Source organism: Pristiophorus japonicus, chromosome 3 (assembly GCF_044704955.1).
Source record: "Pristiophorus japonicus isolate sPriJap1 chromosome 3, sPriJap1.hap1, whole genome shotgun sequence".
NCBI classification, from domain to species: domain Eukaryota; kingdom Metazoa; phylum Chordata; class Chondrichthyes; family Pristiophoridae; genus Pristiophorus; species Pristiophorus japonicus.
The window spans coordinates 294,736,144-294,753,397 of record NC_091979.1 but is presented as its reverse complement, the minus strand read 5'-3'; the positions used below and the strand labels follow the sequence as shown (position 1 = coordinate 294,753,397).

Genomic DNA, 17,254 nt, shown 5'->3' with positions numbered 1-17,254 from the left:
AATTGGTAACTACTGTTAAACTGGAACAATATTAGAGGCCCTTATTAAAAATAGGAATGTGTGTGTTGATTTGTTAGATTGCCGTTCAATCCACCGCCCCAGTTAGTCTTCTACCAAATAATCTACGATTGGATCTACATACATATATATGTAAATGCTGTATAATATACCATAGTCATGTTTTATTACAAGGTATAAGATAAGAAACAGTAAGACCAAAGGCTGTATATCTGTTTGGTGATTGACACCTGCAGTAAATGTGTAAACTTGCGATAATAAAGTACACATTTGAATTGATAAGTTATTTCATGTTTTTTCTGCATTTATTAACCACGTGAGCGTATCAACAAAACATGTATTTACACAATATACACAATACTTTTGGAATATGAGGTATATAACCACTGACGAACGTTTACTGAAAGCTACTGGTCAAATACGCGGCTGCCATAGCCTTGTGTGAATGTATAAATTACTCGACTTTTTTTCCAGTCTAACAATTTCTTACAAAATGGAATATTACAACAAAAGCACGTCTGTACACACGTATTAAAACATTCGAATTTCAAAAATTATGTCCTGTACATAAATATAACACAGTGTGCTATTTTGAATTCAACACAACTCTCCATTCCATCGTCTTTAGAGATGGATAGTTTATCTGAGCCTGTTCACTAAACATTAACCCATGCAAAAAAGTTGTGAGTCTCCCACCTTATATATTCTTCCTAATGTTGTGGTTTTAGGAAATTGATCCTACCTCCCAGTCCGGTTCCCAGTAAAGTGCAAGGATAAACCACTATCCTTCCATTCTCCAACCGACTTGTGTCTCTATGTGTTTTATTATGCATTTGCAGGATATGTACTCCTGTCGTCGTCGATGTCCACCTCTTCATCGCTATCCTCTGACACTTCTGATTCATTTTGCTGAGAAGCCGGGGAGGTCGAGCAATGCGACCCATTCAATAACACCGCTTTATTCTGACCGGGACTCAAGCTGCTCTCGCGTCCCTTCTCGCACTGGCTTTCGATGGATTGATCCGAATTGTCCGATTCTTCTCTTTTGGTTCCTTGAGGATTTTCCTGTAAAAAATTGTTTTTCTATTATTACCTTAAGAATAGCAGGAGTAAGATATGCAAGATAACTACTGTGTCTGAAAGCTCGTGGTTTATTGTATTTCATACCGTTTCAAATAACCTTTCCGATTCATCATTATGGTATAAATAAATACACTTTGATGCAGCACATTGTTTGAGAATATTGACCAGTTTAAGAATTCACTGGACCTCCTTTCAAACTAGCATGTGTTTTAACACAACACACTAGAGGAGTTCAGCTAATAGTTATAGTGTGAGGACAATGCTTTTCGTTTCTAATCATGGTCTGAACATCCAAATGAGATCACTTCAGTTTTTACATTCACTTACGGATATCTCATGATGTACATTTTGATTGCAGGGTGCTTGAAAAATGCACTGATACATCCGATGTTCTTGTTAAATTACTCCCAGATAGGTGTTACTATAGGTGTTATTATAGGCCCAATTACATTGACGGTTTGCGGGCCATGCTACTGCAGAGACTGGCAGAAAGCTCTCAATAGAAACCCTTTGGTGCACTGGATGGGCAAACATAAGAACATAGAACATAAGAATTAGGAACAGGAGTAGGCCATCTAGCCCCTCGAGCCTGCTCCGCCATTCAACAAGATAATGGCTGATCTGGCCATGAACTCAGCTCCACTTACCCGCCCGCTCCCCATAACCCTTAATTCCCTTATTGGTCAAAAATCTATCTATCTGCGTTTTGAATACATTCAATGAGCTACCCTCAACTGCTTCCTTGGACAGAGAATTCCACAGATTCACAACACTCAACTCGGTTTTAAATTGGCTGCCCCATATTTTGAGGCTGTGCCTCCTAGTCCTAGTCTCCCCGACCAGTGGAAACAACCTCTCTGCCTCTATCTAGTCTATCCCTTTCATTATTTTAAATGTTTCTATAAGATCACCCCTCATCCTTCTGAACTCCAACGAGTAAAGACCCAGTCTACTCAATCTATCATCATAAGGTAACCCCCTCATCTCCGGAATCAGCCTAGTGAATCGTCTCTGTACCCCCTCCAAAGCTAGTATATCCTTCCTTAAGTAAGGTGACCAAAACTGCACGCAGTACTCCAGGTGCGACCTCATCAATACCCTGTACAGTTGCAGCAGGACCTCCCTGCTTTTGTACTCCATCCCTCTCGCAATGAAGGCCAACATTCCATTCGCCTTCCTGATTACCTGCTGCACCTGCAAACTAACTTTTTGGATTTCATGCACAAGGACCCCCAGGTCCCTCTGCACCGCAGCATGTTGTAATTTCTCCCCATTCAAATAATATTCCCTTTTACTGTTTTTTTTCCCCCAAGGTGGATGACCTCACATTTTCCGACATTGTATTCCATCTGCTAAACCTTAGCCCATTCGCTTAACCTATCTAAATCTCTTTGCAGCCTCTCTGTGTCCTCTACACAACCTGCTATCCCACTAATCTTTGAGTCATCTGAAAATTTTGTTACACTACACTCTGTCCCCTCTTCCAGGTCTATGTATATTGTAAACAGTTGTGATCCCAGCATTGATCCCTGTGGCACACCACTAACCACCGATTTCCAACTCGAAAAGGACCCATTTATCCCGACTCTCTGTTTTCTGTTAGCTAGCCAATTCTCGATCCATGCTAATACATTTCCTCTGACTCCGCGTACCTTTATCTTCTGCAATAACCTTTTGTGTGGAACCTTATCGAATGCCTTTTGGAAATCTAAATACACCACATCCATCGGTACACCTTTGATATTTCCCTGAAAAGCATTCGTGTCGGTCTGCAAATTCAACTCAAACACTCCTGCCAGTTGGGTGAAGGCAGCATACAATGTGTGTGCCCAGAATGAGTAACTAAAATGTTTCTTCTCCCCTTTGCCTGGGGAATGAACTTAGCTGGCTAGCAATCGAACTGTATAATACTTCTGCAGTCCTTGGTGAATTGACAGGAGTTGCACAAGTTAAAAGGGAATAGTTGTTATGGAACAGTTTGAAAAGCTGACCCTGCACAAATAGCTGCCGCTTGTATAGTTGCAAAGTGCAGCAAAGGTACCATAGCAAAGCGATAGAGCGAGTTCAGGCCTGATTGCTTTGCTTCCACACGCCTGCAACTCCATAATATCAAAGCAACTCTAGTCTCTACTGCATATTTTGTGGAGTTGTTCTTTTTTATTAGTTCCTCTTTGGCTAGTTGCGAATGTCATGCAAATCTGAAAGATTAATGATGGTGATGTTATCGCTGTAAGCTTATCTACAGCCACAGTTGACCACTGAGAAATCATAGTCACTTTATATTATAATTAATATTAAAAGTATACACTTCTACTTTGAGAGCAATTTCTGAGCATTAGTGTTTACCATATAATTATATTTACAGTTAAAAGATCTGGACCTCAACATATTGCTTACAACTGACTCTTATAGAACAGGAATAGCTAAACACTACTACTAATTAAATCAAAAATGGACTAGATAAAAGTATTTGTACTATATCAGGAATGTCATTGTGTAATAGACTGTTCCTGGTGTGGGCTATATCTGTGCTGTCAGCAGCGTGCGGTCCCTTTAAGAACATGTCCATTTATTTGTTTTTGATATTTAACTTAATGGCCGCCAACTTGAGACTCCAGTGAGAATGAAGAGTCCATTGGTCAGCCAATGGGATTGATCCGTTTCAATTATTAAACTTTGCCATCTTGATTCTTCTGAACTTAAAAAATAACTTTAAAAATATTAAAAGTCTAGTTGTTTAAAATGTAGTTCCGACTAGAAAGAATAAGGTTGTAAGTAGCAAACTGTCGATTTTAATCAGACAAGACTGTATGAAGTTTCCTTTTGATTTTCTTTTCAAGACTTAGGGCCACAATGCCTCGAACTTCCTTCTAAACTGGACGAAACAAAACGTTTTTAAGCTTGCAGGTAAACAAAGAAAAGTAGTGAATATATTTGTAACGAATGCATTACACTTCCTTCATGGGCTAAACTTCCAAAACGATACATGTTCGCAGTTCCTATAGTGCTCTTTGCTTTTATAGCCTGCTGCCAATGGTTAGGTGCAGCTTAATGTTTGAAGCTGAAAATATGGCAGGTGTAGTACGTAATGTCAATCATTTAATAAATGCGTTTACTCATGTGTTGTATGGATGCTGGAACAATAAATATTCTTTGAATTACATGGATACTTTGCCGACATTTACGTTGGTCTGCAAGCATTAATTGGACAAACAACATATGGGATTGCTGAAGAATTAATAGATTCCTAATGCGGGGAGCGTTAAACCGGCCAAAATAATTGGTATAGGAACTACATTAGAAGCTTTTAACATTTGTGCAGCTCCAGTGGCTCATCCTGAATTCCAGAATGACTATTTGTCTTTACAATCAAGGTAAAGAGGTTAAATAACCTTTCAAATGACTTTAGCACACAAAATATAATAGGTTCTGACATTAAAGATAAGTTCATTAGGACATTCATTACTATGACAACCAAAACCTCAGTCTCCACAGAGGGTAGATGGGACAGAATCTCCGTACCTGTTTCAGCCGCCGCCATTTAGCTCTGCGATTCTGAAACCAAGTCTTAACCTGCAAAAAAAAAGCACACTGAGATTTGTGCATGAAATGTGTACATAACATCGAGTGTAACGGCTGTTTTGAGGATTAAAGTATGGAAAACATTTTTTGAGAGTTTAAAAAAAATCTTAAATAACTTGTTACCCAGTATTAACAAAAGCTCAAAAATGAGGAGGACAAAGAGCTAATTAAATATGAAGAATTAGATATAAAGAAATATTAATCGAATAAAACACTAATAAATTGCGGCAGGGACTCATTCTTATCAAGCACTCTATAAACAGAAAGATCAGAATAAATATTATTCTAAATCATACCCGTGGAAAACACCAGTTGCGTTAATTTTGTTTTTGTGTTTTCATATATAAAAATATAAAATTTCAATTTTAAAAATATTGAACATTTTCATGATCAAACTTTTTATATATTAGGTGCAATTAGAATATATGTACCAGTGCTGGGTTTGTAAATCTCTACAGCAATAAATCTGTTGGCATGGAAAGTATTTAACACCGTACTTTCAACCATTTATCATACTTTCCATGTACCTGTCTCTCACTTAGCTGCAACATCTTGGCGAGTCTTTTTCGTTCAGGGGGTGAAAGATATTTCTGAGTCTCAAATTTTTTTTCCAGCTCAATGGTCTGGTCGTTTGAGAATCGAACTTGTCCCCCTTTTCTTTTGTGCGGCGGCCTTTGAATAAAATGGCTCCATATCAACGGTTTTCCTGTAGGAAAAGTCAGCCAAAACAATAGGAATGACAATGTGTGATCATATCACAAAGTGCTAATTATATCAAGGGATTAAACTTACATTGGAATGTTATTTCAGTAGTTCGCTATTGCAAAATCAGTCTGTCGTATAGACTTATATTCATCATATATTAAATAAAATATCTACATAAAAATAAAGCAGAAGATGGGAATCCAGAATTATTTAATCTCATTATTATTATAGAATTATATATTCACAGAGGGTTTAATTGGATCTTTTATTCGTCGATTATAAAATGTTGAGGATCTGTTCTGATTTATGTTTGATGCCCTTGATAGACTGTATTATAAAAACTCCTACAGCAAATGAGGAAAAGGACCCGGAAATAAAAGGTCCGGGGTCGCTTTTTCTTTCTCACAATGCAACATTGATTTCATGCAAGCCTTGAAGGTTTGTGTGAAACCTACCAATTCAGGACTATGGCAACATTTCCGTCAATGTGTTTCCTGTTGGTCTATCTTGCAAAAGGGCTGTTATTTCCTTCTGCTCGTTGACAAAAATGAGTCAAGGAAGCCGAGATAGACTTCTTTATGGTTTCTATGTAACAGTTCATTGTAGTAAAAGTGACCTTTAAAATACGGTATTTTCTTAAAATTCTGTAGCTGGGCTATTTACTATACACTTCTAGCGTGATGTCTGGTTGAATAGAAACTAGAAAGTAATGTAATCTTAGTTACATTCCAGCGAACTCCGAATAAATATATCATGTGCTGCTTTATGCTGATTAAATTACCTCGCATTGATTTCAGTTCTTACTGTTTTATTCCCTAAAAGTGCCCATTTGTTTGCATTAAAATAACGAAATATTCGTCCACTTTACCGAGATAATTGCCCCAACTAGAATGTTAAATTAATGCGCATTCAAAAATTTACTTTAGCCAGAATCAAACCCCAATTAAATCTTTCTAAATTCCGCGTAGTTGTTATTTTCCGCGAGTTTCGCTTGCGTCAGTCCCCACTTCAATTGCTACAAAACAGCCACAAAAATAGGAAGCAACTGGTTATTTTAGCTGCCATAAAGTCACATCCCACACAGAGGAAATGAACAATATCAGAAAAACGTATCCCGGCTATCAGAACTCGAGTGTTTCCTGTATATGTCTGTATTGAGGATGTCGATAAAATAATCAGCTGTGTGCACGACTCCCGGGGAAGAGTCTGCCTCTGACTTAGAGGAAAACATTTAACAGCTCTGTAACCAGATTTACTCCTATCGAGAACTCAAGATTTCCTGTATGAACGGAAAAAGGTCAGACTTTCAGCGCACAAGCTGTTACATTAGCCCAAGGTGCAATTTCTACAGAGTGTGACCGATCAGTGAATGGATTTTAAAAAGCGAATCTCTCTTACATTTATGGGACAATGTACTTTATTATTTTAATGGCTATTTAAAAATATGACTTGGCCACAACTTGAAAAATAAATATAATAATCTACGGCCGATGTTGGGTTTGGTGAAGATTTCTGACAATTCCCTTCTGCAAGGGAGTTTGTCGGGTAGAATTAATGTGTAAAAGAATAATCAGCACATAGAGTCCTTTCATTTTCGTTTTCGGCTCCTTAAAGCAGTATTCGGATATTCGTGCAGTATATTATTTGAAGAAAAGGACATAATGCATTTTATTTCAATGGAAAACATTTAGCTCTGTAATCGCATCACGGGATGATGTATACAAGGCAACATAGAGTTAGCTTCGGAATTTGTGCTCGAAGCTATAATTCCACAAGCTCTGGAAAAATTGTAATTGTCCCTGCAATTGAATTGCCAACTGGTGTCAATTATGGCAAACAACTTTTAAATGTTACATTTAAATCACCGAATGAAAACGGGCGATCGAATTTCGCACTATTTTTTTTAACCCTGTAAGTTCAGTGCAGCTCGAGCAATAAACCGCATTTACTCGGGATGATTATATTTTTAAACGCCCAGTTGAAATGGTGTCTGACGAAGGAAACGACTCCCTCCCGCTGCAGAATTCCCCTATCTGCTGCAGCAAAACAAAAACAGAACTGACATTAAAACTGCAGCATGTTCATCGCAATGAGAAGAAATGGGAAACCGAACTGGTTCTTACCCAGAGTGTCCTGTCTGAGGAATGCGTGCGTGTAGTCGCTAACAGTCCTGCCAAAGGGATATAGGGGTCCGGCGAAGGCGCTGCTGCCGTACGGTGTCAGAGCCGGGTGGTGGAAGGCGGGGTGGATTGGAGTTGGTTCGTAGATTGGAGTCCGGTACGGGGAAGCGATGCTGGTGAAGGACGAATTTGGAGACGGCAGAGCCGGGCCGGGGTTGACTGTAGTGGGGTGAGGAGCCCCATTGCGCCCCAGGATGTCGTCGATGTAGAACGGGGTTGGGTGCACAGCTTGCATCGGGGTGGGCGCGTACAGCGGCAGGTTGACACTCATGGCCGAGGAGCTGGCGTGCTGGTATTGCATGACGGCCGCTGTCCAGTGCTCTCCCGGGAGAACTCCTTCAGCTCAGCTCGGCTCGGCTAGTTGCTAACGAGGGAGCGGGGAGCAGATGGATACCGGTGCGGGCTCAGGGCTGGCGGACCGGACGGGAGATTCCTGCTCTGAACTTTTAAGAGCTACTTTAAACTTCGCAAAACTCCAGCCAGCCACAGATTTCTATGGGCGTGGGCGGGGCCTCTGGGTCCCTGTCAATTTCCCTTCATTAGTCGCTCGGCGATTGGCTGCAGCTCCCTAAGCTCGTGCTCAGACTTGTCGACCCGCCCCTTTGTCCGGATGGGCAGCCGCACTGTGGGAGCTCCTTGCAGGTGACAGGCAAGGGAGATGAAAATGCATTGGCCCAGGTAAACCCAGAGAGAACCAGCCGTGTAGGCAGTCAGCACATATAAAGCCTACCGTAGGACTTTGTGCGAAAACAGATACTGCGACCGTCTATTTACTGTCAATGCTGTTTATCCTATGAAATATGGATCATTTTGTAACATTCAGTATCCGCACCCAACCCCGGCAATCGTTTCATCTCAAAATAAGGTCACATTTGGAGCAAACAAAACCGGGGCTATCCAATTCACCATCGGATCGGCAGAATCCTGGCATCCTCTATTCCTGTAGATGGCGGTAGCTGTTGTGTTCAGACAGCGGTTGAGAAGGATTAAATAACAACCACATGAATTATTGGGTTCCTTTACTCTAGTTTGTGCAGAACCTCAAATTGGTTTAGTATTAGAATTGTAACACTCAAGTTATGTGGCAGGCTAATTGGGTCACAGTTCCTGTAAAATTCTCAACAGAAATTGGAACATTGTACGATTTGAAGAAACAACCTAATTTGACCCGAGGGTTTGCAAAGTTTCTGCAGTGAAATGTTGATTCCATTTACATTAGTACAGTGACCTATGTTTCATTTGGAATTTGGACAATTTGAATAAAAGTTGTAGGAAAAAATACTCGTTTGCCGCCACAAGTGGCAACTACTATTAACATCACCATTAATATTGGTGTGGCTGCTTGGAATTCAACGCAATCTTCGCTTCCATTCTGACGATTTCAGCAGACCCGATCAATAAATGCTTAAAATTGTAGGAGGAAAAATAAACCGACCGGTGCCCTGAGCAAAATAAAATATTCTGAAACTCTGATTAAATTGTTGACACTTAAAGTCATTATTTCTTTCTTTTTATGATTTGTCTAATGCCCAAACTTTTTTTAAACATAAATGGTATTGTGTGTTATTCAGTGACCATCCCATCTAACTGGGAAAAGAATACAGTTGTGTCAGAACCAAGCGTCACATCAGCAATGCTAGTTAATTGCGCAGACTTTTCAAGGATTGTGGTCAGATTCACGTTTCGCTCCTGGATACTGAACGGCCTTGCAGCTTACCGTGACAAATTGTTTTAGGGACTGAGGCATCCATTTTAAATTAGTGTTCTCACTTCTCCATTAGCGGGTTAGCAATACTTCAAGAGGAATGTGTATTACAAGGAATGTTTGTGGAATAGCGTTAAATGTATAACAAGTAGCTTCCAACACTTCGAAGTTCCAATACACATTTGTTTATTTTTTTTACTAAACACATTTGCACAAACAAAACTAACATTTTGAACATTTTGGTATCGTGCTAAATTATTGATCGGGAAAGACGTTCAAAATACTCAAGACGAGTTGTAGTATAAATACTTTTAAACATCTGGGAAACTGTGCAAATGGCAAGCGAAAAACCAAAGAGAATTATCACCCGTGGATGCTTTCCCTGTTTTATTTACATATTTCGCACGAGGAACCTGAAGATATTTTTACGTTAGTAAAGAAAAAGCGTTGAATTCCACAGCGATTCACAAAATAAAAGATTGCATACATTATCCCCTGATAAAATCACAATTGGCTAGTTTAATTAGTTCGTCATTTCTTGTAAAACGTTTCCATCAAATTCCAATAATAAATATGTTAATGGTACACGTTTATTTATCGGGCTGTATTTCAAACATTACTACGATTCTGCCGGAATGGCATTGTCCCATCACATCTTCGGGGTGGGAATTATTCTGAGCAACTACGTGTGGAAATATGCCACCTGCGCGACATGTTGGCTTTATTCAACATGTGGACGCGGTTGACAGGTAAGAATATGTAACACGCTTCAATGCACATTCTACAGGGGCACTAATGGCGTCTTTGAATTGATACGGCGCAATGTTGCTTTAACAGGACCTCGCTGTTTACAGCGTTTACTGACACTGAAAGCCGTGCAGAGACTGAATGGAAGCGAATATCATCGAAATATTATGCAGTACTGTTTGGTGGATGATACCGGCTATGTTTTTTTTAAACGATTACTTACACAATCTTGAAAAACAATTTAGTTGCCAAAATAAACTGCCCGATATTGTAACCCTTTGTATTGTCCAATACTCACCGATCCACTTGTAAATTGGAGTGTATATGATAAGAAACAAAGCAACTTGAAAAGTATAAAACTAATCTAGTTTAACATTGGACCGATTATTCTGACCCACCGTTAAACTGATGAAAATAAAGCGTTGAAACTTTTTTTTTAACTCGGCCATTGTCTTATGGTTTGATGTAGTTAATAATAATTGCCTAATCTGGTGATTATCGCCGATGGCTGTTTCTCAGTACGTGTTTTCTATAGTGATTATATTATATCAGACAATGCATTGATAAATGCAATCAAATCACTCAATTAGTCAAATGACCCAACTAATACATCAGACGATATTTGCCTTTTAGCTCATTGTTCATCTTGTGATGACAAGAGTTGTTTTTGTTAAAGGTGAATAATAATGGCTGCTAGTTTCAGCAGGCTGGAAACAGAACCGAATTACCGCAGCTACTCAGCAGTCACATGTGCTACTGGAGTGAACAGCAGCAAGAGATGCTCAAAAGTGACACAATTGGCGCAAACATTTTATGACCGATCAGAAGATTTTTAAAATTACATATTAAGCCTGATACTGAAATAAAAGACGGTATCACTATAGGTCAAGGAGAACAAGATGCTAGAGACGGGGAAATTATCAATTGCAGCTACTTTTCTTAAAAGTGAAATCATAAACGGAGATGCTGGCACTAAGTTATTGCTTGGTATATTGTTATTAAGATTCTTTCATCCATTGACTTTCCATGATTGAGACTTGCAAGCACATAAATTATGTGTTCAATTGATTTCAGCTGAGTAACTCGAGAAGCAAAAATAACAGAAGGAAATAATTTTGAAAAACTGAAAATATTAAAAAGTTATTAACTTCGGAGCACTTGGGTTGTTGCGACAGATTGGCAGTTAATGCGCCTTCCTAATATTTTCAATGAATAATCTTAACCCTCAAATAATCGCTGCATTAAAATCAGTGAAATAGTCAATTTGTGTAAATTGTAAACTGCGTTGGATTAATACTATCTGTCCCGACGCACACAGACCAGGAAGGCCTTAAAATCCATCTGTACTGATGTAAATACTATTTAGCTGGGGAAATTGTGGCGTACTACAATTGGCCTGTGTCCCAGGACTAAGCCAGATTTCTGTATTAGTGACTCCGAATGAGTCATGCTCGGGACCCTCGATAGAACAAAGTACTGTTTAGTGATATTAAGCATAAACTGGTAAATAACTGTGATCGAAAGCGGATATCGAATTCTGCTCGTTGATGCTCTGGTGAGATTGGCAACAATTTATTAATATTATACTGGGAGCGTTCACCATAACGATGTCCTTTTATGTTTTTACACTGCTGGACTTTGTAATCAGCCGGCCTTTTACGAATCTTCTCAACACTGGTCACTTCACGTCATTTGATGCTAATAAAACACAGGACAATTTATGTTATTTTGAATTTCAAATCTGGATATGGCGAATCACTTTGAAGACCTCTTTAAAACCCTACAACACTCTTAGCGTTCAATGATTCCGCCTGTTGGCGCCGTAATGGGCACCTGCCGCTAGAACGGCTCTTGACAGATAAAATAAATTATATTGAAGTCTTTCCAAATCAAAGATCTGAGAATATTCGTGCTGAAGATTCCAAGTCGGCAACAGGATGGATGATCAGGACGGCGCCACTGGTAAAACACGCCGGTGTTTAAACGAGGTTGTATCAGCCTCTTAAAGATAACTGTAATCTATTCTGAATGGAAGACTGCTGGGGGCCATATAACATGTGAAGCGTTGTAAAATGCAGAGAGGCCACGGTTATACATTGTCAACACTTAATCAGGTTTCAGTGCCCTACAAGACAAAACGTGGATCAGTAACTCCATGAAGTATTGTAATGAAATAGCCATCTGCATATGCATATAAATAAATATATATATATATTCAAATCTATAATTATTTTTGTTTAGTAATGAACAGATCCATAAGAGTGCCCAAGCTGTTGTTATGGAGGCCCCCATAGGTGCACAACGTAGGGAAGGGAGAGTATAAGGTTATATTGAATTTGCACATATCCCAAGTTGCTGATAAAAACAGATCTAGGTGTTCCGATTGAGGTTTATCCGCCAATGAAGCACAGCGCTGGAAAGAGCTCTTTCCAAATCTTAGACCCACAAAATTTCAACGGAACAAATCAGTAAAAGAGAAATTATTCGGATTGATCTGCAGGGCTTCCGGGCTGGATTGCTGGGGTTCGGGCGCATCCGAAGCGCCCGCTTGCACTCGGTCAACCAATTCAATGGAAATGAGAGACAGGAAAACAGCTCCTTTCATCAAAAGCACACTTACAAAAATCATCCAGCTCTCTGTCAAAACACCAATATATATGCAGATTAATTGATTACATTCGAGTTCCTATTTCGATGGGAACCTGAAGTGAATACACAGTGTGTCCTGGTTAACACCTCTTTTGAGGTCTAATTGCAATCCAATGCAAAGAAGAACTGTAAATTAGGACAGAAAGTGCTGGAAATCTCAGCAGGTCAGGTAGCATCTGTGGGGAGAAACAGAGTTAACGTTTCGGGGTCAGCATGTTCCGTTTATATTTCAGATTCCAGCATCCCCAGTTTTTTGCTTCTGTAAATTAGGAGTTTGTCAGAAATGTTTTTTTAAGCGCTCATTTTTGTTGCGGGACGTTATATGGTTAGTTTCCCATGAGGTAAATAAGAGAACATTTTATAAATATTATTTAATAAATATGCTTATAGATTGAAATCGAGAATGAAGATTCATTTACAAGAAAATTGGGACGGAATAATAAGATATGGTGGTAATAATCTCAAGAAGTTAGATTTTTCATGGATTAATTCCATAAATAATTGCAGCATGATTTGATGGGGTTAATTGGAACATGTTAGTCAGTCACTCCATGTATCATATTGCATCCACAAAAATCCGTCTTACTATTTACATATTCTGGGTATGAATTTATATCTGGCAAGATATAAAAGGTTAAAAGATCACGCGGTTGGGGGTAATATAGCATGGATAGAGGAGTGGCTAACGAACAGAAAACAGAGAGTGGGGATAAATGGTTCATTCTCGGGTTGGCAATCAGTAACCAGTGGGGTACCACAGGGATCAGTGCTGGGACCCCAACTATTTATAATTTATATTAACGACTTGGAGGAAGGGATTGAGTGTAACGTAGCCAAGTTTGCCGACGATACAAAGATGGGAGGAAAAGCAATGTGTGAGGAGGACACACAAAATCTGTAAAAGAACATAGACAGGCTAAGTGAGTGGGCAAAATTTTGGCAGATGGAATATAATGTTGGAAAGTGTGAGGTCATGTACTTTGGCAGAAAAAAATCAAAGAACAAGTTGTTATTTAAATGGAGAAAGATTGCAAAGTGCTGCACTACAGCAGGGCCTGGGGGCATGAAACAAAAAAGGTTAGTATGCAGGTACAGCAAGTGATCAGGAAGGCCAATGGAATGTTGGCCTTTATTGCAAAACGGATGGAGTATAAAAGCAGGAAAATCTTGCTACAGTTGTACAGGGTATTGGTGAGGCCACACCTGGATGATTGCGTGCAGTTTTGGTTTCCATATTTAAGAAAGGATATACTTGCTTTGGAGGCATCATCATCATAGGCAGTCCCTCGAAGCGAGGATGACTTGCTTCCGCGCCAAAAAGGGATGAGTTCACAGGTGTTTCAATGAAGGACCTAATATTCCAGATCCTGAACTACATCGTGAAGGGTGGAAGATGCCTGTGCTTGGATTTTTTTAACGTGTGGTGGTCGTTGCACACCAGCCACCACACGGGCTTAACAGAGTTAGATCTTGATCTAGTGGCAAAGATTACCCAAGACTAACTGAAGACCAGCTCTGCTGCACAGACCGAGCGCGCACACATATCACAGTGTGGGCTGGCCTGTGCTGCCCCTGGGCCCTAGCCTCTTCTGGGCCCCAGATTCACGCCTTTCCTAGGCTCTGGTTACTTCCCTCTACGGACTTTTGCCGCTCCTTCGCCCCTCCTGCTGTGCCTGCCCGCACTGTAATCAGCAACCTGGCTTCGTAGCCGTCGCAAGCTGCTCCCTCCAATGGCCCCGGCCTGCTGATGGTCTTGCAGGCCAGGACCGCGCCGATTGGAAGCAGTTCAGAGAAGGTTCACTAGGTTGATTCCCTAGGAGATGAGGGGGTTGACTTATGAGGAAAGGTTGAGTAGGTTGGGCTTCTACTCATTGGAATTTAGAAGAATGAGAGGTGATCTTATCGAAACGTATAAGATTATGAGGGGGCTTGACAAGGTGGGTGCAGAGAGGATGTTTCTGCTGATAGGGGAGACTAGAATTAGAGGGCATAATCTTAGAATAAGATTTAAAACTGAGATGAGGAGAAATTTCTTCTCTCAGAGGGTTGTAAAGCTGTGGAATTCGCTGCCTCAGAGAGCTGTGGAAGCTGGGACATTGAATAAATTTAAGACAGAAATAGACAGTCTCTTAAACGATAAGGGAATAAGGGGTTATGGGGAACGGGCAGGGAAGTGGACCTGAGTCCATGATCGGATTAGCCATGATCGGATTAAATGGCGGAGCAGGCTGGAGGGGCCGTATGGCCTTCTCCTGCTCCTATTTCTTATGTTCTTATGTAAGATGTCCCTGTTATCGGAGATCAGTTGTTCATCAGCAATACCTCGTGGTAATATTGTGCATTTAATGACAGACCTTCAATGATTCGGGATTGCAGTGAACTATAAAATGCGCACATATTAAACAACGGATTTAACCATGTCTAATATGAACACACGTAAAACACCTATGATCGGAACCATGTTTCCAAATAAGAATTCTGCATTGTGTTGTATCCATAGCTCAATGTCACATCGACCGTACACACAGGAAGAGGCTTTGCTGTGCTCATTTTATCAATCAAGACCTTGCTAATTATTTAAAGCGACATCGCTTCAACCTCCTCCCATAATAAAATCCATCCAGAATAATTGCCCTTCTTTTAAGCCATTGGCGCAAGTCGTAAACCCCAAGCAATTCTATTCAAAACAGGCAATTAAAATAACACCCAAATTAGTTGAATACTTCATATAGTTTTAAATCCTCCGCCCGCTTTTGAAATTGTTTTACATTTGTCATCACTCCCACTGTACAATGGAATTACATATAAAATGCCGCATAATTTATGAACGAAATCTTCAGTCAATATTTTTTCTTGGGGAGTTTTAAGAAATCGGAAATTAATCTAGTGTCAACTGTGACTCAGTGGGTAGCACTCTGGTCTTTGAATCAGAAGGTTGTGGGTTGCTAGTGCGCAAATTGGGCTGCTGTGTTTCCTCCATTACAACAGTCCAAACGTACTACATTGGCTGCAAAGCGCTTTGAGATGTCCGGTGGTCGTGAAAGGTCTATATAAATCCAAGTCTTTTCTTTCTAATGATATACCTATCATCAAACTAACAGAAACCTGCGTTCCTTTACACTTGGCACTTCCTCTAGCACCAGTTCTTCTGTAGCAGTGCGATTATTAGACAATAAACAGATTGAGAATCATTGGATTTGAGGAAACAAGCCTGGGCCACTTGACGGGTAGCACAAGGCCGTCAAGTGAAGAGAAGAGCAGCCATACATTCAGTTCAGAAAGATAAATGTCAAATAACCAATATTTACAAGTAGCAGATCGATGAGTTTATCAGGGACCCGTGCAAGGAAATCGCGTGGGTGGCGTCCGTCTCGCTGGCGGCAAGTTTCCAGCAAATATCTGAATATTGTAACAGCATGTTACTTACCCCCTCAGCGATTGATGGACAAAATGTCATTCATCCCAGTATAATGAGGTAAATTAATTAAGATTGCGTTCATATTCCACAGGGGTTTTAAGATTGCTTTTATCGGTCACCACACTTTAAAAAAAAAAGCCTTTTTTCCGTTTCGTTTCTATCGATTTTATCTTCACTTTTGAACACTATTTTATGCTATGCTCAATACAGCAACCTTGATGATTTGGCTCAAATGACCATTCTTTTAAGTGTGTATTGGTCCATGATGTACTTAACCACAGCACTCATGTTTTCCTCAGTCGCCACTCCGCCCCGCCAACCACACAACCCCGTCTCATATTTTAAGAAACTGATTATACATACAAAATAAATATAGATGAAGTCCAGTGGAAGATAAATATAAACATATCTTCCAACCCAGCAAGAACCTTACTAGGTAGGAAAATCGAAATAATTCAAGAGCACTCATTGTTGCTCTAGATAACTCCCTTAACTCAGTCTAGATCAAAGAACAAACCTAGAACCTCTAGTCTCAATGCATCACATGGTGCTTTAATCCACTGTGATATCAAAGACAACAAAGATTGGAAACTTGGGCCATAATTTCCTTAGAAATGCACAGAATTCTGGCAATACATGAACTACATTGATGAAATAATCAAACAGCAAGTCATCAAGAGTTTTGCCACTTGTGAACAGGGAATGCATTCATGAGAGAGGACAACTCTCCAAACACAAGAACAGAACATAATAGGAGCAGGAGTAGGCCATTTGGCCCCTCAAGCCTGCTCAGCCATTCTATAAGATCATGATCTGATTTGGCCTCAATGCCACTTCCCTGCCCACTCCCCTAACTCTTGACTCCCTTATCCTTCAAAAATCTGTCTAATTCCACCTTAAATATATTCAATGGCCCAGCCTCCGCAGCTCTCTGGGATAGCGAATTCCAAAGAATAATGACCCTCGGAGAAGAAATTCTTCCTCATTTCCGTTTTCAATGGGTGACCCCTTATTCTGAGACTATACCCTCGTTCTAGATTCCCCCACAAGAGAAAACATCCTCTCTGCATCTACCCTGTCCAGTCCCCCTCAGAATCTTATACATTAAGATCACCTCAGTCTTCTAAACTCTGAGTATAGGCCCAACCTGCTCAAGCTTTCTTCATA

At 40.0% G+C, this 17,254-nt stretch overlaps 1 protein-coding gene across 2 annotated transcripts; it reads right to left on the bottom strand.

Annotated features, from left to right (window-relative positions):
* Nucleotides 1-322: 322 nt before the first annotated feature.
* On the bottom strand, nt 323-8,036 carry LOC139259553 (hematopoietically-expressed homeobox protein hhex-like). 2 transcript variants are annotated; one of them, XM_070875048.1, is made up of 4 exons: nt 7,512-8,036; nt 5,211-5,389; nt 4,624-4,674; nt 323-1,083 (listed from the first exon to the last, which is right to left on the bottom strand). In XM_070875048.1, exons 1-4 carry the CDS (start codon nt 7,867-7,869, stop codon nt 844-846), a joined length of 828 nt encoding a protein of 275 aa, XP_070731149.1. In that variant the 5' UTR covers nt 7,870-8,036; the 3' UTR covers nt 323-843. The 2 variants fall into 2 exon arrangements, with proteins under 2 accessions (XP_070731149.1, XP_070731150.1); XM_070875049.1 differs by lacking the exon at nt 323-1,083 and adding an exon at nt 1,440-1,619.
* Between the last annotated feature and the right edge of the window lie 9,218 nt (nt 8,037-17,254).

Excerpts from the sequence above, each read along its gene's own strand:
- LOC139259553 (XM_070875048.1), bottom strand. The coding sequence starts at position 7,869 with ATGCAATACCAGCACGCCAGCTCCTCGGCCATGAGTGTCAACCTGCCG. Across the intron at positions 4,675-5,210 it reads TGCAGCTAAGTGAGAGACAG|GTTAAGACTTGGTTTCAGAA; the intron begins GTACATGGAAAG and ends TTTTTTTTGCAG. Across the intron at positions 1,084-4,623 it reads AATGGCGGCGGCTGAAACAG|GAAAATCCTCAAGGAACCAA; the intron begins GTACGGAGATTC and ends AATTTTTTACAG.